Source organism: Hyalella azteca, unplaced genomic scaffold, assembly GCF_000764305.2.
Source record: "Hyalella azteca isolate HAZT.00-mixed unplaced genomic scaffold, Hazt_2.0.2 contig11585, whole genome shotgun sequence".
Lineage (NCBI taxonomy): Eukaryota > Metazoa > Arthropoda > Malacostraca > Amphipoda > Hyalellidae > Hyalella > Hyalella azteca.
Window position 1 is genome coordinate 136,199 of NW_025941577.1, and position 26,124 is coordinate 162,322.

Here is a 26,124-nt window from a genome sequence, read left to right on the forward strand (position 1 = left end):
AATCACATTAAACCACACTCTGTGCACCGCATTAACCACGTGTCTAATTACTACCGAATTAACTAAGACCGAAGTAGATTGGCATGAGAACGAACTCAATTCGACATTAGCTCATTAGTATACGCATGATGAGTCCTAATTCGCGTATCAAAACGATTCGTAACTCATTAACCTAACTTATTAAAAGAAAATCGAGAAATTATTTTCGTTTTTAGGAAGAACTTTTTCTATAATTTGATGATTGCGTCAAGTTTTGAACGCATGTTTCAGGACTATGTTTGTCTACATGTTTTAAGTCTATAACATTCAACGTTGATTACTTCTACGTCCAATAACCGATAATATTTTCAAGGAGGTGTTCAATTTGAAAATCGAAATATGAAAATCGAATGTTAAAATGTCTTGCCATTTTCAAAATGGCCAATGAAGTTGTAATTGCGAATGAAACATTTTTTAAAGCTATGCGATTCAATGCAGAAAAAATTCATAACCTTATTTTCCTGCCTAAATCGAGAATTGTTGTTTCATGTGAATATTGAAATTAAGGAAAAGCTTTCTGTGAAAAAAAAAGTTGTACTGGCTTTTCGCTAACTGGCTGGTGACCTTGGAAACAATTATTTACTATTTTTAATCCTTTACCTTATCTACGTGTGAACATAGAGGTAGGCATTAAAAATAACTTGGTTCCGAAAATAACTGAGCCACATTTATTCGTATTAAAACACACATTTATTCGTATTAAAAGGTTCTGAAATATTGTCTTTCTAGGTTGAAATGATGTAAATTGTAAACATTGTTAGCAGATGTGCAGTAATCTGACATTAAATTAACTTTCCTAGTAGATCCCAATATACATGAGTTACCAGGACACGTTTTGTTAAATTCAGGATATAAATTGGTACATGCAGACATCCATGACGGCTGGAACGCCTGTGACCGCTGGACCGTCTCGCTAGAATCCCACACAAAAAACTAATTGTCGGATGCTGAACACTGGTATTTCTTCGCATCGTGCGTCTGGCACTTGTTGTTGTGATGGCTCAAGCGTTCCCACTCACCGCACACACAACTTTGCTCAAAAATATGATTATTTAAGCATTTATTATTGCATTGTCTTAATCCCTAACATGATGCAGTTCAGTTTAAAGTTTGTAGATTGAGACTCAGTAGTCTTTGTAACACAAAGGTTCTGGTTTTTGCTATTTATGAACTCTGATACGTGTGTTGTAAAGTACGACAATGCTAGCAAAGGAAACACGGCAGCGTCGTACCCAAGGCGTTTGTGACAACCACGGTGCAGCGTTCGCTGTTGCCCAGTGTTTGACAAGCTGTCGTAGAGTGAGGTTATGTTGCCTGATGCTCCTCAGTTTTACTGAAGGCTCCGAGCATTGTCGTGCGTTCGAGTCTGTAATAAAAGCTCCAAAGATAATTAACGCTCATCTGCAGTGACTCGCTCCAAGTGAACGGAGACTGCTTTTAGAAATATTTCTGTGGTGATTCCTTTGTGTTTGTGGAATGTTGGATGCCCACATCTCTCCATGCGGATAATTTTTCCTATGCATCTCTAAATAATGGTGAGTGAAAAACATAAACTTTCAACAATATGTTTCTTTCTATCATTTTATATATCTGAGATAATTAGGGTCATATAGAATCTAACATTTTAGCAACTTCTCATCTGTTCAACTCGCAAACTTTCACTCCAGTATTGTCATCCGTTCCAGCATTTATTATCAATCAACTTATATACCCTTTGTGAACGCAGCTTGTATTACTATCAATGGCTTCCTCCAAAAGCCGTTTCAAAGATACGGCGCTCGTATTTTTATGGCGAATAATAATCGTATATCAATCAATTTTTGCATCAGCCTAACGAATTAACAATGTCTATCGTAAATAAACAAATACTTTATATTTATTTACCACTGTATGCCTTTCAACATTAATAACTGTTTGACCAAAATTTTCAAGTTACTATTTTTATAAAACTTATTTCTCGTCTCCCGAACGCCGGCGTTTCGAGGCCTTGAATGCCGCAGTACTCATTCATGTTTCACCATTTACGTTGTCATTCATGTTTCTGTTTCATTGATCTGCGATAAAATCTCATTGCATTAAAATACAAAATAAAGCAACATTTAAACAATTAAATTTCCTTTAGGTTTGGTTGTTTCGAGTTGAATGATCTTGATGACCTCGTATCTTTTCCTGTCGGAAATGCATCACCATGTTTGCATGTCGTCAACCGTAAATCAATGTTGGAGGATAACGATTTTTTTATTCATTAATGTAAACAAATTCTCTCCCTCTTCTGTCGGTCTCGTACGTCTGGCATCTTTTTCACGCACTAACGTTTGCGTAACCATTTTGAAAACTCCGTGAATTTTTGGAGTGTAAATATTTTATATCCACCCTATTTTGCATCGTACGTCTTCCATGTGATGCATTTTCCCAAGGCTCTGATGTCTATTTGTGAACACCCGATCGTTATACTCAGTCAGATAAATGAATCAGAATTTGTTCTAATAGCGTTTCACTTTTTTCGGTTATGTTGGTCATCCTAACACTGTTTAACACTGGCCCGAAAAATTACGTACGAGTTGTTCTCTCCGCCCGTGCTGTGGATATGAAAGTGTGTCGCTATTTAGACAACATGACTCGTCTATTTTTGTGAGAGCATATTTCGCCGGCTCGCAATTTCGAACTTTTGAAACGCGTCCCGGAGCCCGAAACGAGATGAGATGTTGCCCGGGCTGAGCTCCATTGCTATGCAAATGCTTTCTCGTGCCCAATAAACGGCCTTGTTCTTCATAAGTTCTTCGTTTTGCCATGAACTCCCAATACGAGTAAGTGATGGAAAGCGATACTTGCATGCAGAACTTCCCTCTATTTTGGAAGTTAGGGTAAGTGCAGTGAACTTACCCTAAACTGATAAATTGCTTTGGACGAATGCACCTTAAAATGATCATTTGCTTAGGACGAATGTACCTTGATCTGATCAATTGCTTTGAAAGAATTCACCCAAAAATGATCAATTGCTTTGAAGGAATTCACAGCAAAATGATCAACTTATCATCGTTTAAAGGCCCAACTTTCTAATGGCAAACAGCGACATGAAAATGAAGTCATTTGAAACAATTTACTTTATGAACGTCATTAATTTCGAAACAAATGGAACTTTAGAGTATACAAAATTTTGACGGTACGCTAGATGTCACTAATGAAAATTGTACAGTTGCAGTAATAATTCAATGCTGAAAAATTAAATACTAATTTCTGAAGCGTAAGCTCTCCCTACAGACAATAATCACGGCGAACTCTAAACGTGTAATTTAATTTTAAATTTTTTACCGTACTGAAAATACATGTGTAAACTGTATTCAATCTCTAACTTTACTCTCGAGATAACTATCATCAATTCTGTAATGATAAACACAGTTTTTACGTATATATTCAAAATCCATGTATGAGTCTATATAATATAAACACGTTGTCTTCAAGAAATCTATTGTGCTAATGATATTAATAATGTTATAATACTACCCTTAGGTCTATAATTATAATGATGATGCTGCGTCCAGGTTAACAAAGATCATTATGATAGTGTGTTTATTTTTCTAATAATGATAATATCGCATTCAGGTCCATGAAAATTATGATGATAATGCGTTCAGGTCTATGATAATGATTATAAATCTGGGTCCTGGTGATGATAATGATGCCTGTGTTCAAGTCAATAATAAGGATTGTGATATTGCGTTCAGGTCAATAATTATACTTATGATGGTGAGTTCATGTCTATATTAATGTTAGTGATGCATTAAGGGCTATAATAATGATATTGATGCCGTGTTTAGCTCAATCATGATAATAATACTGCGTTCAGGTTTACGATAATGATAGTAATGCCACGTTCATGTCAATTATGATAATGATGCTGCGTCCAAGTAAATTATAATGATAATGATACAGACATGTCCATTGCACCTCCATCATTTCCTGGCGGCAGCCGCAGCTCAGATTTGGTTGTTAATTCCGCGGTATTTTGTTGCTTCTCTTGTCCGCCTAATAATCCCATGAAAACCATCGCTAATAATCCCATGAAAACCATCGCTAATAATCCCATGAAAAACATCGCTAATAATCCCATGAAAATATCGCTAATAATCCCATGAAAACCATTGCTAATGATCCCATACGAACAGTAACAAATAATCCCATAAAAACCATCGCTAATAATCCCACATTAACCATCGCTAATAATCTGATACATACAGTAACGAATAATCCCATGCAAACCATCGCTATTAATCTCACACATACAGTAACAAATAATCCCACAAAAACCATCGCTAATAATCCCATACGAGCAGTAACAAATAATCCCATGAAAACCGCAACTAATTATCTTATTAGGAATTATAAGATGATGCTGCACCCAGGTCTATAATAATAATGATAATAATGCATTCAGGTCATATCATAAGCAGACTGATAATATAAGTAATTATTTAACAATATATATAACTTTTAATCCCATGAAAATCGTCACTGAATATTTTATAAAAACTATAAATAGAAACCCCATAAAACAATTGCTAATAATCCCATATAAACAGTTACTAACAATCCCTTAAAAACCCATAATTTTGTTTATTTTGTCTCGGGATTGTGTGTAAATATTTGAGGAATTCGATGTGAGGTTCACGATGCTGGCAGTCACTTATAACATTTATAAAATCCTGCAAGTATTATATAAAATTCAACCAAATATTATGAAATTATCTAAAATTATCGAAATTACGATAATATACAAATTATTAAATTATATAAAATTACCGAAATTGTGAAAAATATCATAATTAATACAGAATACAATGTTTCTACTGCCCCCTCCATTACCGAAAAAATACTGATAGATCATTAATGAGAGGCAACTTTCCCCCAATCTGTGAACCCCATGACCCCTCCCCCCCCACCATGAGCTGAACAATGGGTTATAGCTTAGCGTGCTACCGCATAATAATGTGCCCTATGTTGACGCTGTTACCTCATAGCCATATGTAGCTCATGCCCCCGCATAATGATGTGCCCTATGTTGACTATGTTGACGTTGTTACCTCATATAGCCATATGTAGCTCATGCCCCTGCATAATGATGTGCCCTATGTTGATTATGTTGACGTTGTTACCTCATAGCCATATTTAACTTCATTGCTTCATGAATGGGATTGATCCAGGCTCAAATGTCCGGTAAAGGTTAAATGTTTTGCTTGTTGGGGATTTTTCTTGGTAAACCAGAATATACTTCTTAACTCATTGAGCTCAAAAAATTTTTTCGCACATTTTTAAACCGCCTAACTTGAAAAATATCTTAGACAAACTCAGTTAGGTCAGAGTTTGCTCATTTTCATCGTGAAATTTCTGTACAATCATTGACCATATAGATGATGGATGGAAATAGCGCAACGATCGATCGCCGTGATAAAGATAAGGAGGACATATCGTAACGATCGATCGCCGCGATAAAGATAAGGATGTAACATATCATAAAGATCGCTAGCCGTGATAAAGATAAGGAGGTAACATATCATAACGATCGATCGCCGTGATAAAGATAAGGAGGTAACATATCGTAACGATCGATCGCCGTGATAAAGATAAGGAGATAACATATCATAAAGATCGCTTGCCGTGATAAAGATAAGGAGGCACATATCGTAACGATCGATCGCCGTGATAAAAATAAAGATGTAACATATCGTGATAAGGAAAGATCGCGTAAACTCTTATCAGGATGCTGGAGCTGCATGGACCATTTTATACATGAATATATCATTTGTATATTGGTGTAAAAAAATTTTATTATAGAATTATATCATTCTCATATGAAGCATTTGCATTCAATAAATTTTCATGAACCTCTGAATTACCTTAAGTAGCATTATACTTGCAAGCATTCTTGAATTACCATTTATGTTAATCATTCCACCTCCTCCCCCCCCTCGCCCCCATTCCTCATTATTTCATGATGAATAATGTTCATTTTTTCTCATCACTTTTTCTCAAAGGTCCCTCCAGCTTCCCTCCTCCTGGGAAAATTCTTCTCTAATTAACTAGTTAATGAGTTATAACGGGCACATAACAGCTGTTAATAATGGGAAAACGTCCTAGCCATGAACACCTCGACGTTGTTTAAGAAAACAATCTTTGAAATGCCATTTGCTAATAGCTTCACAATAAGCAATTATTTAAGCTGAGAAAACGAGCGAACTCTTCAGTAAATATTTTTTCCTGAGCAAATAATAAATTCGGGGAAAATAAATCTCTTTGCATTTTACATGTTGTCAAATTCTTGAAAAACGAAAAATGTCTTCTACCTCTGTAGTTTTTTATTGATCTTACTAAATAAATAATAATACTTACCAAATAATTTTTGTGATTGATCTTACTAAATAATTTACTTATTACTGCTAAATCATAACTCATAATCAGATCGATGTTGTATATTCTGTTCAAAGACCCGCGATAGGCCGTCAAATTCTCTAATCTTTGACCTGAATTTAGGCTGTGTAATCCAAACCTATAACACGAAGGCGCCCAACCTGCGCCTAAAACCGCGCCTCCCTAGATGCCTGGGCGCCTAAAAAAATACTCCAGAAGTACCTGCGCCAATGGTTATTCTGAAACATCCATTGTCTTTTCAAGAGGAAAAAAGTTCCTTGGAACTCATTAATGAGACCGACGTGGAGTACCGTGTCGCATGCAGATCATTATAAGGGGATACATGGTAATGAGAAGCGCCACGTGAACGGTTCTTGCTTCTCATTAACTGCGTGATGACTTGAAGTTCTGTCGCATTGTCAGGTTCTGGGATGAGAATAATTGTCGATTGTTTTATTTTTCTAAAAATATTACGTCGATAAAATATTTTTATTAAATTGGCTGCATGACGCGCATTTGCATGGTACGGAATTTTCAATGTAATCAGTGTTATGAATATGTTTTACATAATTTTCATAAGCATATTTATAAACTTTTCTATACTTTTATGAAACTTTTTTTCTACAAAAAACTTCCGCTTATCAGTGGATTGCATATTTCCCTCTATATGTTCGTATAATATGTCTGAAGCATACAAAACCTGCAAATCTTTTGTTCTAGTATGTTTCATTGACTTTTTATTGATTTGTATTGAGGCCTTATTAGTATTTAAATTTCCATGTACCTGTATTGATTTTGTTTACAGGCTCGTTAATTAAGTCCTACACTGTAGGACATCGTTCGTCTTATCCTTGCTATCCTAATCACTTTGATTCTCATTGAGAAGAAAATCACTTCGCCACGTCGATTTCTTTCTTGCTGATAATGACCAGCGGGACAGTTTCGCTCAGCGGGGTCCGGAAATTGGGTCCCATAATGACGGTTCACATGTCGGTCCCAAATGCCTTAAGCGTCCCACATGTCGGTCCCGAACTGGTCCCACAAGTCGTCGGTGGCCGAGACAACAAGGATAATTATAACTGTGAAAACGACATGGCTTTTAAACTTCAACTAGAACAATATCCTTCATTAAATTAGTGATAACAGCAAAGCTTTTCAAGCCTCAATTATGACGATAAACCTCAGATAATTGATTAGTGATAACAGCAAAGCTTTTCAAGCCTCAATTATGACGATAAACCTCAGATAATTGATTAGTGATAACAGCAAAGCTTTTAAAGCCTCAATTATGACGATAAACCTCGCATAATTGATTAGTGATAACAGCAAAGCTTTTCAAACCTCAATTAGGACGATAAACCTCAGAAAGTTAAGTAATTCGGAAAAATGATTGTTAATGGAATCCACGGATGAAGACATTACCTGTAAAATCCTGTAAAATTTTTCTCTTATTTGTGATGGAAACTTGGTCTATTAGAAAATATTTGTTTCTTCGCACACTTATTCAAATTGTTTACCTTCATAATTGAAATTTTGAACAATATTTTCGCGTTTCCTTTGATTTGTTTTTCTATGCACGAAGATCAATTGTATTCATAGTATTCATACGTTCAGAAATTGAACAATTTCACAGCTAATCATCATCGGCTGGATATAGGTATTTCTATTTCAAGTATTTCTAAAATGTTGAAAAATATCCAAGCCATTCAGTATTTTTTTCTGCACATGCAAATATTCATTAAAAAATAGTGAGTCTGCTGATTTCCATTTGATCCACAATAGTGAGTCACGTCTCCTGCTGTCTCACATAATTCAAAATCAATGGACAATCAAGCACGGCCGCTGAATAATCTCCGATAATTCACTCGTAGTTTTCAATAGGTCTTGTTACTCATACACAACTACAACGCAGTGGAAATTGGCCACATCAATCCTAGGCAATCGCATATCCCATCTGAGCATTGTCATTCATAGCGAGGAGCCTCGGTGTCGTTAGCTACACGTAACCAAGCCTTGCATTATTCATGCGTGTTTCAGGCCTACGGCCTAACCCATGCTGCTAGCCTCACTACAGGGAACGTGATAGTGAAAATAGTTACGAGTTCGTAACTCCGGCAGCCAACTAATGGCGGCCTTTCAAGCCAAATCCACCAATCACACACGTATAATTGGCCACTACGTGTACTTAGGCCGCTATGGGCACTTATGCCGCTATACGTGTACCTATGCCGCTACGTGCATGTACTTACGCCGTAACGTGTACTTATATGGTTAACGTATCAGTAAGCAAAGATTTGAAAATTGATTAAAGATTTCCCTAACTTCTCATTTTTGATCGGCTTTTGTCATGTGTAAAACATCGCTAAAAGAAATGTTCTAATTTTAAGGAATGTTAAAGAAGAACTTGGAAAAGAATTTCTATTCCTGTAGCTCATGTGGGCGGTTAATTCCAGTCCCGTACAGCATCGTCCGCATGGGAAATTTGATTTAAACGTTGTAAGCCGCGCGCACATGACGACTAATATGACTACAGCAAGCTATTTATGGCTACACCGAGCCATATATGGCTACACCGAGCCATATATGGCTGATAATCCAGCCCGTGGCTACTCACTTCGTCACCGGTAATTAACTAAAGATTTAATTTGCCTTCCTAATCCACACCGAGCATGGTTTAACCATGAGAGCTAAGCCATCATTAGGCGGCCTGTGCACCGAATGCTCAATTTGTTTGTTAATGGAAACGCTGAGCACGTATGGCAATAATACATATACTTTTCCTTGCGCATGATTGACCGAGCATGTAAATGTGCATTGCCTTTGCAATGTCAGAGTATAATGTGCCTATACTTCTTTTATATAATATACTGTTCCTATACTCACGCCTTCTATTTATTGTTTTTGTTTTTCATATTATATGAGATCATCCTCATCGTTATCCGCCCTAATTGTTGACAGTGACGTGTTAATCTGCTGTGAATAATCGAAATTACTTACAATTATCTTGCAATTCGCCTCGTCCCGTGATCGCTGGGAATTTTTTAATTTTCCGGGAAATGTTTAATATTGTATTTCCGGGACACTTTTAATATCATATTTCCGGGACACTTTTAGTATTGTATATCCGGGACACTTTTAGTTTTGTAAACCCGAGACACTTTTAATATTGTATTTCTGGGAGACTTTTAGTATTGAATATCCCGACACGTTAAATGTTGATTATCCATCACACTTTTTCGTAAAATAGAAGACACAAGCGTCCTATCCGCTGGTCTCTATTAATTAAAATTTTCTGTTATGTAAATGGCTGCTATAGGATTAGTTTAAATATATTTGTATACATGGACGAGATTCAATAATTCCGAAAAATAATTTCTGGCATTTTGTAATTTATTTTCTTCTGCGTTTTTCTGTGAAACTGTTATAATATGAGGAACATAATGTATTATATTATTAGGCATGATATTATATTGAGTGTAGTGCGTTTGTTGTTAAAATGTTATATTATACAAAGCAAAATTCTGATATCGAGTGAAATTTTTCTTACAAGAGAAATTATTATGCCATCTAAATTTTTTCAATTTTTCTTACAAGAGAAATTATTATGCCATCTAAATTTTTTCAAGCGAGTGAATTTCAATTATATTCTAAAATTTCTATGCCTATTAAATTAGCGCGGCGTCTGCTACGTAGTGTGGTCTGGTCTGCTACTTCATAAACACCTATTAAGAAGACTAAAGACGCATTCAGAAAAATTAATAAGACTTTATCCAAATTTTGATGCACTTTTTACGCTTGTGAGGGTCATCTTGACCCATTTAGGCCCGGTGAAAGGGCGTATCTGTGCTACCTTAACTTTCTATTCTTGCTGGGAGTTTATGAAAGCGTTTCACTTTTAGGACAATGTGACACATACATTTTTTTGAGTGTACGAGCATTTCGACCACGCTACCCGAGAGCAGAAAAGAGAGGTAGCGTTGTGTTGTGACCTACACAAACTACACAATGCTCTTGTCAAGAGCCTCTTCTTTGACAGCTCTTTTCATCAAATTGTGTTGCCAAGCCGTAGCCACAAAAGAGCTTCGAGAACCACACACAATCAGCAGGCTATAGGCAAGACCCATTTGGACAATATGACCTATATGTTTTTTCAGTGCTGCAAGTTATTTAGGACGTATAACAACACTGCGATCGTGCTTACCATTATTAATTCTTTGTAATTTGTAAGCTTGGGATATATATGTATATTTGGTAGCTGTTGCAGAATCATTAAAAATTAGTAAGGCCATTTTATATTATTGATGACAGATGATACTGCTTGCGATAAGATGATATATTTTTCGTATCGAAATACATTTGTCTTTGGATCAAATTTTCTATAGTACGAGGATGTTGCTAATTCACTATCATTAGAATTAATTGTGAAGTGTTATATATAGTATTGCAGGTGGTGCACTTACCAGGGGTAATTACAGAGATAAATAGTGTTGATAATAAAGTAATTTACTTTTTAGTTCCCACTGCATGCTGATTTAATTATAGTGTACTAAATTACTAATGAGTCAGGTTTTGTCTGCGAACTTTAATTTTTTGCGATTAAATTCATTGTAAAGATACTGTAAAGATACATTAGAGATACTTATTAAGATATTTCGCCATTATTGGTAATGAATAAGATAAGCCCAATAATATAAAAGAACTAATAAAATTAACAATTTTCTCCATAATCTATTCATCATTTACCATTTATTTTTACTTACCATTTCGTGTCTAAATTCCACGCACAAATCGTTACATTGTAGAATATCTTCTTTAGTTATTTTTTCGCGTTGAAATGATTTAAAACTGAATATTGCCACATTTAAACAGGATTTATTTGAAACTGCATATTCTCATGGAAAAACAGGATTTATTTGAAAATTTCTTTTCTCATGGAGAATCAGGATTTATTTGAAACTGCATATCATAATGTAGAATCAGGATTTATTTGTATATGTGGAGAGTCAGGATTCATTTGAAACTGTATATTGTCATGGAGAGTCAGGATTTATTTGAATCTGTTTATTGTCATGGATTTCACGAGGATTTAACCGCAACCCTGACACCAGGAGGAGGTCTAGGCGCTCCATCCAACATCGTTTCTTTAGGCCTACGCCGCCTGTAAATATGGCATAACAGCGGCCTATGGCGCCTGTTTATATGGCATTGTGCGGCATCCTGTGAAATTCACACCTTTTTGGATGTCCGTGGCCGCGTGCTGTTGGGTTTCTCTTTCTCATTGCTGCTGTCATTGGAGCTTAGCTTCTTCACTGATCCTTCGTAATCCTCGATACTTTTTGCTGCTGAACTCTTCGGCACAATGAAAAGGGTCCTTCACTGCACTATTCAACGATGGCGCATGAAGAGGAGCCCTTCACTGCACTATTCAAAGATGGTGGATAGTTCTCTGCCTAAGCCCGTATTACCATCCTTTAAAAATCCCCAAAGCTCTGTCTTTACAACTGCGATTGCGACATGAAAAATCCTTCCCGTTAGCGAGAAAATTTCTGGTTAGGGAGCTTGGCTCATCGGCTGGGCAGAGTTTCTGGCCGTACACCCAGAAAACTAGTTGGTCAAACGGTCCTAATAGCAACGCATTTTCTGTACCTAGCCCTGATAATTACGTTCTTTATTTCGAGCTAAAATGGGCGAGGATGACAATCACAAGGCGGAAAAGTGCATCGGTTTTTGGACAAAGTGAGCTTCAATGTTCTGAGTGTAGCTGACAGAGGGTAATTTAAGAAGATCCCACATATGCTGAGTCATACTCAAGTTTTAGCTTTATTCATCTCCAGACCGCGCGCACTTATTCAGGCTTTGTTCAGTGGTGCGTAAAGAAAGTGAAGTACTCATGTACACCGACGCTAATTTATACTAGCTAACTAAATATCACAATTGCAACTCATTTCTTTTAAATTATACTATAATATTCAAACAGAAAGTCAGGTACTCATGTGCTGTAGATAACTAATAATCACCTGCTTTGCTTCCTATTACCATAATCGCTAATCGTTTACTTAAGTAATTATTAAACCTTCGCACTATGTTTTTGTTATAATTTTTTTAATCCTTGTGCTTCTGACCCTCATTTGCGTTCGCTAATTTTTTTACTGTGTTCGTCATATCTAAACGATAACTAATTATCTTGTGATATTAAAAGATTTTTTCAATATTAATTACTAAGTTCTGCATATGTAACGGAAACGTTTATTATTTTGCGACAAAATCCGCTTTCCGCTTAATCGTTAACTTAATCATGAGCATCAGCTGCGTGGGCTACCAATAAAAATATAGCCTCCAGGACCTGTTTCTTCGCGGCCAGCAGGTTCGAACCCTCCATGCACGAATCTGACGTTGAAATAACGTTGATTGAACATCGTTTGACCGAAATCATCTTGACGCTAACGATGTTTCACCGAAGTCAAAGTCGTTTGCCTAGATGGAAGTTCTTCTGTGATCATTGCAGGTGCCAGTGTGTTGATCATAGCTAGCTAGGTGCCGGCCATCATAGCTAGCTAGGTGCCGGCCATCACAGCTAGCTAGGTACCGGTCGTCATAGCTAGCTACGTGCCGGTCGTCATAGCTAGCTAGGTGCCAGCCGTCATAGCTAGCTAGGTGCCAGTCATCATAGCTAGCTAGGTGCCGGCCATCATAGCTAGCTAGGTGCCGGCCATCATAGCTAGCTATGTGCCAGCCATCATAGTTAGCTAGGTGCCAGCCATCATAGCTAGCGAGGTGCCGCCATCATAGCTAGCTAGGTGCCAGCCATCATAGCTATAGCTAGGTGCCGGTCATCATAGCTAGCTAGGTGCCAGCCATCATAGCTAGCTAGGTGCCGGTCGTCATAGCTAGCTAGGTGCCAGCCATCATAGCTAGCTAGGTACCGGTCATCATAGCTAGCTAGGTGCTGGTCATCATAGCTAGCTAGGTGCTGGTCATCATAGCTAGCTAGGTGCTGGTCATCATAGCTAGCTAGGTGCCGGTCGTCATAGCTAGCTAGCTAGGTGCCGGCCATCATAGCTAGCTAGGTGCCGGCCATCATAGCTAGCTAGGTGCCAGTCATCATAGCTAGCTAGGTGCCGGCCATCATAGCTAGCTAGGTGCCGGTCGTCATAGCTAGCTAGGGTTCAACCCCAACCCTGTAAGCGGTTGACCTCAGCATTCGAGGAGACAAGTCTTCTGCGATGTTGAAGAATGCGCGACGCTTTGGGGTTCCGCCCAAGTGCCTCCTGCCAATGTTTATTTCCAAGCTTTTTTTCCTCATATTCCTTTGTATTTTTAAGTAAAATAGTTTACTGGAAGTTTATGAACACAATTTCACTTGAAACCACATATAAGTTTATTTATTTTAAGAGCATCTAAAGAAAAGCTTGCAAGGTCGACGCAGGTCCGGTCGCTTCTGAGCTGAAGAGCGACTGTTGCGGGTTGCCTGTTTCTTGCTAATGGGAAAGACGGCAGGTTGAAGAAAAAATAAAGAATCAAGCTCTGCAACTAAAAAAAGAGTATGAAACTTCCTAGTCTTCGCTGCATGGTTACTGAAGGATGAAGGAAGGATTTTGGTTGCACGATTCCTTAGATTGTGATACAAGAGAACGGCTGCTGTACACGCTATGCCAAGTCAACCAAGAAGGCGATTGCGGCACTTCAGCAAAACGTGTTCGTAATATACATTAAATTATGAACATTAAATATAACGTATGTTGTATTTATTAATATCAACTTATAATATCGTTGGTTCAAACAACCCAAAAATCGTTTGAATTTACCATTTATAATTTGATTATTTTTCATAAGAACTAACTTGACTCAGGTATTTTCGTTGATGACTCATGAAATAATCGCAAAAATATACATTCATTATGATAGAAATTCCGCAGATTTTTCTTGTTCATAATTGAGTTTAATTACAACAGTTTAATCCATTTTTCACGGCGACAGCTTAATTAATTAATGCCTCAATAACCAACCAATTTAAAGGATCTCGTTAACTTATGAAACAATAAACAATATGTTAAAACCCATATATATGCCATTGATTTTATTAAACTATGCAAATACGGAGGCCGTTCAAATCATTTTCAGAATCATTACAAAATAATGATGACGATTTTTTTATACTGCATAAACATCATTTCAAAATTCAATTAAGGTGGGCATCAATCTCTTCATAAATCAACCAACGACGTACCCAGTCCACCAAAATATATTATAATAGTAGTTAATTATTGAAATACACGATATGTATTTACGAGTATTAATTATAACGATTGAGCATTAATAATTATCTTTGTTTAAATATCAAAAACAATATAGGCTTCTATATGGGAAATTGGAAAACCTTTAAGCCATCGCCATATATATGCTCTTGTGACATGTTTATATTATAGAGTATATCTTTTCTTTGACTGGCGATTATTTATTTGAAGTTTATAACTTTCATTGAGTTAATTATGAAATATATATTACCAAGCCGGCCAGGGTGGAAGTAGAGTGTAGCAGCTCCGGGTGGGAGTAGAGTGTAGCAGCTCAGGGTGGAAGTAGAGTGTAGCAGCTCAGGGTGGAAGTAGAGTGTAGCAGCTCCGGGTGGAAGTAGAGTGTAGCAGCTCAGGGTGGAAGTAGAGTGTAGCAGCTCAGGGTGGAAGTAGAGTGTAGCCGGCCAGGGTGGAAGTAGAGTGTAGCCGGCCAGGGTGGAAGTAGAGTGTAGCAGCTTAGGGTGGAAGTAGAGTGTAGCCGGCCAGGGTGGAAGTAGAGTGTAGCCGGCCAGGGTGGAAGTAGAGTGTAGCCGGCCAGGGTGGAAGTAGAGTGTAGCAGCTTAGGGTGGAAGTAGAGTGTAGCCGGCCAGGGTGGAAGTAGAGTGTAGCCGGCCAGGGTGGAAGTAGAGTGTAGCCGGCCAGGGTGGAAGTAGAGTGTAGCCGGCCAGGGAGGCAGTCTAACCTTGTGCCGTTGCTGCAATTCACCCCCGCCTTTCAACCGGTTCCTGTAACCTGGCTGTACCCAACCCCTCTCGTAGCCTCACCATTCCCCCTTTCCTTCCCCTTCCTCCCCCAACATATCCTCAAACTTCCCCCACTCCGCCCTTCACTAACCAAAACCTCCATATTCACATTCTCATTATTCAATTTCGTTATCCGCAATTTGTATCGCAAGCCCAATCTTAAGTCGTTCATTTTGTCATTTATTCGTGTTACTTTATCGGAAAATTCTTTCTCTCTACCTTTCTTTTCCTATCATCTCGTATATCATTTATTCGTATACATGTTCTACCCAAACATCAACATTTCATATTTCCTCTCTCAAATGCCATATTCGTTCTCAAAAGTCGTGTTTTTAACGTTTCGCTTCTCCCTGACCAATTACTCATACATTCTGGTCATTCCCTTCACCTATTCACTCTAAGCCCACTCACCTCTTCACTCTTGGCCCACTCACCACTTCACTCTTAGCCCACTCACCTCTTCATTCTAGGCCTCCTTACCTCTTCACTTATGGCCCACTCACTTCTTCACTCTGAGCCCACTCACCTCTTCACTCTTAGCCCACTCACCTCTTCATTCTAGGCCTCCTTACCTCTTCATTTATGTCTCACTCGCCTCCACTCTTGGCCCACTCACCACTTCACTTTTGGCCCACTCACTTGTTCACTCTGGGCCCACTCATTTTTTCATTGTTGGCCCTCTCACTTCTTCACTCTGGGCCCACTCATTTTTTCATTGTTGGCCCACTCACTTCTTCACTCTGGGCCCACTCATTTTTTCATTGTTGACCCACTCACTTCTTCACTCTGAGCCCACTCACCTTTTCAATGTTGGCCCGCTCACTTCTTCACTTTGGGCCCACTCGCCTTTTCATTGCAGGCCCACTCCCCTCTTCACTCTTGGCCCACTCACCTCTTCACTTTTGGCTCATCCACCTACTAATTATAAAAATTCACTTTTTTATTAGTATTTACATTTTGCTGCATTTCATTTTTCGTTACCTGCACTCCAATAATTATAGTATGAATTTCACTTATTCAAGCATACTCATGAATGTCACCCATACATGAGTACTGCATGCGTTACGTCACAGAAAAAAAAAACTCGCCTGACCCACTTTTTTCTCATGCCGATCGCTGGTGTTGAATGAAAGGCTTTCTGATTCATCGATACGAGAAAATGTTGAGCTTTTTACCTCCTTCAGCGAGCGCCGCCTGCACGTTCCTCTTCACCTTTCACTAGTGATGCCCTGCACGCATTCATCAATTCACCACCAACATACCCAGCCTGGTGTATGTGAAGGTGAATGTCATACCCTGCCTGGTGTATGTGAAGGTGAATGTCATACCCAGCCTGGGGTATGTGAAGGTGTATATCACCACTCCACAAAACACCATCACCTCTCCTCACCCCCATCTTATTCTCATTCAACATCAAATTATTCATCACCCACATCTCCCTTTTTCTTTGGCGCAATTTGAACTTATCGAGTTGAAATAGCCTGCCTTTCTCAACCTGAACTTAAACTTACGGAGACATTAATTGACTATTTGTAGACTTTTAAATTTTTTTAAAGTACTCGTAACATACAAACTCAAACCAACAAAAAAAATAAATGGAAGAATCGTATAACTTTTCTCGATATTCCATTAAATGCAAAATAAATCAAATAATCGAAGAAATTTCTATATCCGAGTTTGTACTCTCAGAAAAATCAACAGGTCTAATTGCACAAATAGTATTACTATTTGCCCACAATACGAGCAGAAAGCGAACATAACACTGCTTTTTTACCAGGTCAAACTGATCGCAAAGTGCATCACTATTTGGTCAAAGTCTCACTCATTTCTCTGTGTGAGTCGAGGCGAGAAGGAAGTGTTTGGGCCGAGATTGAGCAGAATGTGCCGTGCGTGATCATGTGGGCTCATGTCATTTGGATGTTTCTTTTTATTGGGATCTCTTTTTTTTGAAGGCTTTTCTTGTTCTTTTTATTGGCGCAGAGGAATGCCGGGGTTAGGTTTAGATAACCTCGTGCCACACACGCCCTCGTGTCTGCCCACAGCCTACAAGCGTGTGAACTGCCAGCGCTCTGCCTGGCTAGAGGCCTTTTCCGATGCCATTTTTTTCTTCGTTTGATGGAATTTTTTCTTCGTTTGATGGAATTTTTTTCTTCGATTGATGACATTTTTTTCTTCGTTGATGAATTTTTTCTTCGTTGATTGCATTCTTTTTGATGAAATTTTTTTCCTCGTGACATTTTTTGCTTTTTAAATGGAATATATTTTTCTGTTGATAACAATTTTTTTATTTTGTTGTCATTTTATTATTTTTGGTATTTTTTTATTCTGTTGGCATTTTTTTACTTTGCTGGCACTTCTTATATTTCAAGGCCTTTTCGTGGCTATACGCGGCCTTTTTATGGCCGAAGCTGGCAACAGGCGCCAGCGTCAGAAAAATGTTGGAAATATCTGAAGAGCCCGGATCTGTGATGCCTAATCTGTATGATTGAGACTGAGTGTTCTGGCAATCGCGCATGCAGGCAAGAACTCTAGTAAAATTACATTCCAAGAGAAAATAGGAAAATTTTAAAACTTTAATTAGATTCTCCTAATATACGGCATAAAGAGTTTCTTCTAATATACGGAACTTTCAAGTTTTGCATTTAATTATCAAATATTTCCTATCAAATATCATACTGTCTTCCAAAAATGACTTTAAATTAATAGCAATTTTCGGCTTTCGAAGCATTCGCACGATTCGCGCTTGCGTGCATTGATCGCGAAGCGAGTTTGCGCTGCAGATTTTTCATCATTTCTCCCAGACGAATTTTTTATCCCGATTTCCGTCTGTTTCGTGATGCCCAAGCCTAATCCTTTGCAAGATTTATACTTTGTTTGACCTAGCAATTGTCGGGGCACAGCCGAGGCAGTTCGTTATTTTCTGTTTATCATTTTTCTGAGTGTAAAGTTTGATAATTTAATAATTTATTAATGTCTCCGACATAAAACTTGAAAAAATTTACGATCTTTTCCATGTCTCCATAATTTATCAGATATTTTAATTTTGTATTTTTTTTTTTTTTTGTCGGAACAAATCTGTGATATTAATTTCAAAGCCAAAATTATTTTATCGTGAAGCGAAAACCTTAAAATCTGAACTTTTTTTCAGAACTAGAATTAAAAAACTCGATTTTTTAAGTAAATGACTAGATTTTTTTAGTTAGTAACCGTGTATAGGTATTCAAAAACCACTGCACGCTAAACCTTCCACATAATCATTTTTTAAAAATTACATCAAGTTGAATTTCTCAGCCGATCGGTTGTTCTAAATCAAATTACGTTTAAAATCAAACATTTTTGTTCAATATAAAAAACCTGAACCTAAAATATCCCATCACACGTTGAATTAATAAGTTTTACCAATGCATGCAATTGACCTTCAAGGCACCAGCAATAAACTCTTGCAACGTATTGACTGCCTGCTGCTCGCATTTATAGGCATCAAACATTCGTAAATTCTGCGTCTTATCATTCATTCTTGTCGGTCAAGTCTCGTAACTTTCACTGCACTCCATAAAATCATTGCCTAATATTTTTATCCGTTTATTTTTGATATGATGTTTGTTACCTACCTCTTAGTCCAACTTCGGTATTTTCTTCAAGGAGAGGTTTAACATTTTACATTATTACTTATGCCCGTTTATGGAAAATAAATTTATGGGTAATCAGTGCCACGTGTAGAAAGTGTATAAACATTTGTACAATGTGATCCATTCATTCTTCTGAGAGTAAAATGTTTTCTATCTATATGCAGCAAATTTTCTACTTCCAATCTCTAGCTTCTCTTGTTTTCTTTTAATTCAATTTCAATATAATAACGTGCTCTAAAACACAAGAACAATGTTAGGTACTTGTATTTTCTTTGTGATATTTGCGTTTATCTTGAGTAAAGTTCACTTGCTGCCTGCACAGCCCCTCTATTTTAATTAAATTGAATGCAATAGTAAATTCATCTTACCAAGACGGTTTTATTTTTATTTGATTGCCTTAGATTCAATTAATTTTCTGAAGACACAACAATTCCCTGCTAGCTTATTCACTGCATCCCTTCTCAATCTATCAGTATTTTTTCATTTATTATTAAGCATAACCTTCACTAGTGAAATTACTTTAATAATTTAATTCCCATAAACATTCTATCGTGATCACTCATTTCTTTCTGCGGTAGCAATCTTTTCTACGTCTCTTTCTTAGCTCATAAATAGAGCGTCTTGAAAGATGCGATGCATGGTTTGGCAAGCGAATATTGCTATACCTCGTAAATAACAAGCCTAATTTTTTTACCCTAGAGGCAACGAAGCGTTAATTCTTTTACCCTAAGAGGTTACGAAGCCCAAATTTTTTACCTTAGAGTCAACGATGTGTTTATTTTTTTACCCTGAGGCAACGAAGCGTTGAGGAATGTATGGAACGAAAGTAATTCTCATTTTCATTACAATTCTCATTAAAAATTTATATATTAGTTTACTCTCTTGACAAAAGAGTCTGTGAGATAAAAAAATATTCAAATTCAAGTTTGTTCATGCATAAAACGTGTTTTAAGTGCTGGTAAAAATTAAGCGGATAAAATCGTGTTGCTCCCTATGGAAATTTTATCAGAAGTTACCATTAGTTCGGCAGTAGATCAGTAGCTCTTGCATTCCATAATGAAAACATTCATCGAAAGGAAATCAAAATTATCACACACGCCACCTGGCACTGTCAGCAACTGTTCAGTGTCAGCAACTGTTCAGTGTCAGCAACTGTTCAGCGTCAGCAACTGTTCAGTGCCAGCAACGGTTCAGTGTCAGCAACTGTTCAGTGTCAGCAACTGTTCAGCGTCAGCAACTGTTCAGTGCCAGCAACGGTTCAGTGTCAGCAACTGTTCAGTGTCAGCAACTGTTCAGTGTTCACTGTAGTTGCATTCCGTCACTGGAAAGCGAAGAGAATTTTTGACATGGGCGATGTAATGAAATTAAGTCGCGGTGATGTCGGATAAATGCAAGTCATGCTGGGGCTGTCCAGTGATGTATAGAGCCTTGTTTGGTCGTAGTCTTGCATTTTGTGCTTAACTCTAAAGATTCTTGTTTGAGTTGCGGGCTCCCCATTTTCTCTCTCTTTTCGGATTTATGGTGAATTTAATTTACCTCTATAGAGTTATAAGTGGTAATTTCAAGGGCAATTACCAATAACTGCGATAACTTGTTTTGTTGTCTGATTTTCTTGACAGGTACCATTCTGGGTGTTCAAAGTTGATTTCATATTTGTATTCAGTAGCTATAAAAGTGGGAAAAAATAAACGAAGGTATTTGAAAAACAGTTTTTATGTAAAAAAAATATTCTTTGTTTCTATTCATAGTTCCGATCCTTTTTAGGCCATTGTGTAAACTGTTAATTTTTTCGTCTCTGATTTAACAAAACTAACTTGTATTTCATCTTTTTTTCAGACGGCAAAACGGAAGCAGCACTGCAAAATGGCTCCCTCTCGATGTGGCTGCTACGGAAACAGAACTCTTCTGAGTTTCGTAATTATCTTCAACTTATCGATATCCTCGGCTCAAATCTCACAAGAAAACTCGAGAAGAATTTTCCAATCCAGAACCATAGATGGCAGTGAGCCCCACAACACAATTAAACATGTCTCATCAAAACTCAACTCGTCTGTCTCATTTGGGATCAACGAGAGTGACATCGCCGCCATTTTTAGGGGTGTTGCTTACGGAGTGACAACTTCGTACTCAAAAATGCAGACAAAGACCGAAGAAACCACGACTACCACCACCACAACTACCACTACGTCATCTCCAACCACCACTAATACCCAGTCAACCATCAACGAAACCTTGGTTGTGAGTCCAGAAACCATCAGACCATTGGACCCTTTGCCTATAACTAATTCGTTGGATGACATTTCTTCAGACATTTCACCAGAGAAACTGCCAGTGAATGAAAATTCATACGCTGTTCCTACAGGAGAAGAACGGCATTATGATTACCGCGGCTCTCAACTCTACAATATTCCTCAAAGTGATATCTTGAACAACTTGGCAGCTGATGAAAGTGTGAACACCGAACGGAATTACAAATCAAGTGAAAGTTTATACTCGCATGATATTTACGTTGATAAGTACGACCACAAGGGCCACCTGATGACAGCAAACGAAGTGGAGGTCCATCATGTGGTGGATTACGCCTGGGTTATCCATGTGTATCTCACTGGAGTTTTAATGGGAGTTGTGGCCGCCATGGCTATCTGTTGTATCTCAAGAATTCATTTCTGCTCCCCTATTTTCCCCAGAAACTTTTTCGTCACCATGCACGTACTGGTGTTCTTAGCCGCCTTCTTGCGATGCATTTTATTATTTAATGGGTCTTTCGGAGAGGCACATAGCAAATTACCAAAAGTTTTGACAGGACTTCTGATCAATTCTGTTCCTCCTTGCTTAACTGCAGCTTTTGCATTGGTGCTTCTTGTGTTCCTGAAAGCCACTCACCTCTACGTCCTGCCGGCCAAGTATCAGTCATCGTTCGTCCTGGCGGTTATCAGCGTTGTTCACATTGTAACGAGTATCATTGTTGATATATGCGCAGGTTTATCTGATAGCGAATCGCTGATAAACGCTCTCCGTGCTGGAGTCCAGGCTGGTACAGCAGGCTGGAGCTTGCTGCTGAGCATGGGATTCGTATACCTAATTTACAACCTCTGGAAACACGAAGAACGGAAATCAGTCATTCCGAAGAAGTCTCTGCAAGTTATTTATGTGGCTGTTGTAGTTGAATTAATACTTGCCTGTTTTACCATCTATGGAATCGTCACTCCACGAGTGACGGTAAGTAAGGAGGTAGACAATACTTGGTCTCTATGGGTTCTGGCTAGCTGTGAACGATTACTTGAAGCTTGTTTCTGTGTTACTTTATTGGTTATCACGACCACGTTTACGATAAGTAAATGCAATAACGTGAAACCGCAAGAACAGAAAGTATTCTCCGTTATGACGTCAGGAAAAAGAGATGTAAGTCTGGGACGATCAGCCAATGTGTACCCAGTGACATGTGACAAAAATGGCTTCCTAAACAATGGCCTTTTGGGTTCCAATCTTAATAACGATGGTTCAACTAAATCTGAAAATTATTACAGTGGATGGACGGACGCACGTTTGTATTCAGGTACAATCGACTCGACAGCTGATTTCCAACTGTTCAACGGAAAAGCGACGTCAACAATGTCTACGGTTTTGTACCCAAATTTCAACTCGATGGCAGGCCCAGGAGAATTAATAGATGATTCAGCAAAAGATTCTTTCACAAATGGCGGTCAGGAGTCCTCAATGACGTCCTACAGTACCCTATCCAGTCACAGGCCTTCAAATGCTCAGCATTTATGTTACTTTGCGCCAGTAAATGCTTGTTGTCCGTCTTCCGCAACTAAGGGATTTCCGACTTTGACCAAACAACCCATCTTGCTGGTCCCACAGTACAGCAATCCCCAAGGTCCGGGTTCATCTGCACCCCAGAGTGAGGAATCCACTTCGGGTTCTTCGTATTACGGAAGCTCGCTGGGCTCATCGCATATTTATTCGTCGCCTCAGTACTACACATGTCCTGGTGACGTCGCAGATGTCCATATCAACAATCCGATTCTTCCCATTCACTTGCACCAGTGCAGTGAAATGGGCCCCGGAATGCACAAAAGAATGGCCGCTAATGAAGAGTCTGCTCACCACATTCCGAGCGCGAGCCTCCCCGTTCTTCAAGACATTCCAGAAAATAATGAACGCATGTTGCAGCAGTACAGACCCAAGCAGCCGCTACCTCACCCCGAACTTCATCAAATTCCTGACGTGAATGTTATCCCCGGGGTAGCCCACATACCTGTCAAGCATCAGTTGGTCGGAGTGCAGCAGCGTCAACCTTTTCGCCATCCCCACATGATCCACCACTTCCATCCCCACCACCCAGTGATCCACCAATTAGATCCTAATCGATCTACACCTCAATCCATTAAAGGTTCACCTAGTCTTTCTTCGACTCAGCACAGCGGCGTTTCAGCCGTCGCAAAGTCAGATTCCCCGACAGGTTCTTGCCCTTCTAAAGTCCCTGGCAGGCAAGGACCGGCAACGTCGAGTCATGATTCCTCAATATGCGGTGCCGCCGTGAAAGGCGTCGCCTCGCCAGCTGTGACTTCCACAACCCCCGTCACTGCATCCACAAGTCCCTGTCAAATTAACGCAACGCCGTTGGAAAGTAATGAACTCATTCAGACGAGTGAAGCCTTGCAAACTATTGGCGGATCCGATTGTAGTTTTTTAAGTAAACTCGTAAGGTCTCCCGAGGCTCAGAGTCTTTCAAGTTCTCTCGAGCTTGACACCAGAAGAACGTCCGTTGAAAAGAGAAACCCAATTTTAAATTCAGCCGCGGGGTCTCCTCCGTTCCGACAGCGGATGGTCTTCGATGACGCAGACCTTCCATCACAAATTGTATGAAAGGAATTTCCATGTAAAATGTATGATATAATATAGAGACTGTAAATAATTGAGTCGTGTTTGAGGAATGTTACAAGGATGTCAGCTTTTTTTTAAAAAAATTAAAATAATAATTTTTACAATATAAATAAAAAAAATCAAACAAAATCGACGTGTTTTAGGAATACATAAATGTCTGTTTTTTCCATGAACAAGTTTAATATTAGTTTGCTTACAATATTTCTTTACAATCGTTTGTTTACAATGAAAATAGTCAAATAAAATTAATTTGAAGATGCTTCCATTTTCAATAATGTCAGAGACGAATCCAGTTTTGATAAGCGTAAATTCTGTTTGATATCATTTTTTAATCGTTTCATCGAGTTGTATCGGAATTATTATTTGTACAAAAGCACTTGACATGTAAATAGTTCGTAAATTTATTTCCATGATATTTCTAATTCATATTTTTATGTCAGTTAGTGTTTATTATCCTCACGCCAAACAAGTTGCAGTTTAAGTCTGTAAAAAATATATAGTTTAAATTAAAATTTGTAAAGCTGCTTCAGCGTATTAAGCTGAAAAGCTTCAGCGTATTAAGCTTAAAATGTATTTCATACATTTTAAAGGTAATAAGAAAAAGTTCAATATCCTCACCGTTTCAGTTCATTTTCAAGAATGAATAAAACAGAGAAGTCATGAAAACTTCTCCCACGAAAGCTATGGCTGTGATAATTACCCATTATATTGTGTAGTGGAGGTAACAGTGCTATTGTTAGTGCATCATTCATTGTTGATTGTTAATACAGAACAATAGCTTGCTGAGATCCACCTCCAAGTTGCCTCTATTGTGCCCAGTTTGATTATGAATCCCATACATGAATTATTCAAATCCTGCTGTAGCACAACGTGAAAAAGCGTAATTATTTTTACTCATTTATCAGATTGGTTGAATCGACAGGAATTTATCAATATTTTGTTCCTATAATTCATATCTTTAGCCAAATAATCGCAATTATTCTACGTTCATGTGGCTCATTATTCGTGACTCAATTTACTCTTTTAGTTCACCGAATCAATTATTATACTGAAATTAATTCCTGAATATTCTTTGATAATTTTTACTGTGTTAATTTCGAAATTACTTTTTTACTTAGATATGAATTACAGTTAATGATTCTGGCGCGTTTCATTGATGTGATATTTTCACGTGCTCCTTCCGCTCATTCTCCAATATTATAAAATTTTATAAAATAAATTAGTATATACAGCGTAATAGGTATAATAATTTGTATAAGTGATCCATTTATGCTCAAACGGGCGGACATAATTTTTATGCTTTTTTACAATTATTTATCGTTTATTTCTTCTCAATTCAAAAACGGAATAGTCTTTATGCAAGAAACAGACGCCAATGAATAGCTTGATTTTTCAGGCTCGAAAAAATAATTTCTTTTGATATTGCAAGGTTAGCAATTTCCTTATTTTTTTCTGATTTTGCATTCAAATAATCTTTTTTTTTGCTTTCAAAAAATGTTCGGACACACCCTTCCCAAAAGTAATTTATCCACAAACTAATTCACAAAAATCGTTCAGTAACTTGTTGAATATGTGTTATGTTTGAACTAGCACGTGTTGAACTGCCTTAGAAATTATTATGTAAAATGTATGTATTATATCTACCAGAGTTGGTTTTACGATAGCCCAGCCTGTTGTACATTTGTGCTTCTTTGTAGCATTTCTAGTCTATCAATATTATCTTACACCAATGAAAACGACTTTCATTTCCTCATACCTATGATAATTCAACCCAATGACGTGTTGTAGTTTGATCATTATTATCGAGCATCTACTGTAATGTGAAAATATTAATCGAGGTTCGTGTGTTGATCATTATCTTTTAAATTAAAATAGATACAGAACAAAAAATCGAGGAAATGAAGCAAGTGAAAAAGTTTTCGGTTTCCGGTGTGAAAAAGAATCTTAACTCATTTAAAAAAATGTTGCTACGGTATTATTTCTATTTTTTTCCTCAATTACTCATTCAATTTAACTGCTAACTCACACTCGTGAATATTCTACCTATTTCGTATTTATTCTTCCACTGCAGCACTTAGAAAATACAATCTATTTGGTCTAAATGAATCAATGGACACTTGACTGACT

General features: G+C 37.9%; 1 protein-coding gene across 1 annotated transcript; it reads left to right on the forward strand.

The window, feature by feature from the left end:
• The first annotated feature begins 1,326 nt into the window (after positions 1–1,326).
• Positions 1,327–24,070, forward strand: LOC108675696. The gene is made up of 2 exons (XM_018163726.2): positions 1,327–1,574; positions 20,944–24,070. Exons 1-2 carry the CDS (start codon positions 1,572–1,574, stop codon positions 23,977–23,979), a joined length of 3,039 nt encoding a protein of 1,012 aa, XP_018019215.1. The 5' UTR covers positions 1,327–1,571; the 3' UTR covers positions 23,980–24,070.
• The last annotated feature ends 2,054 nt before the right edge of the window (positions 24,071–26,124 follow it).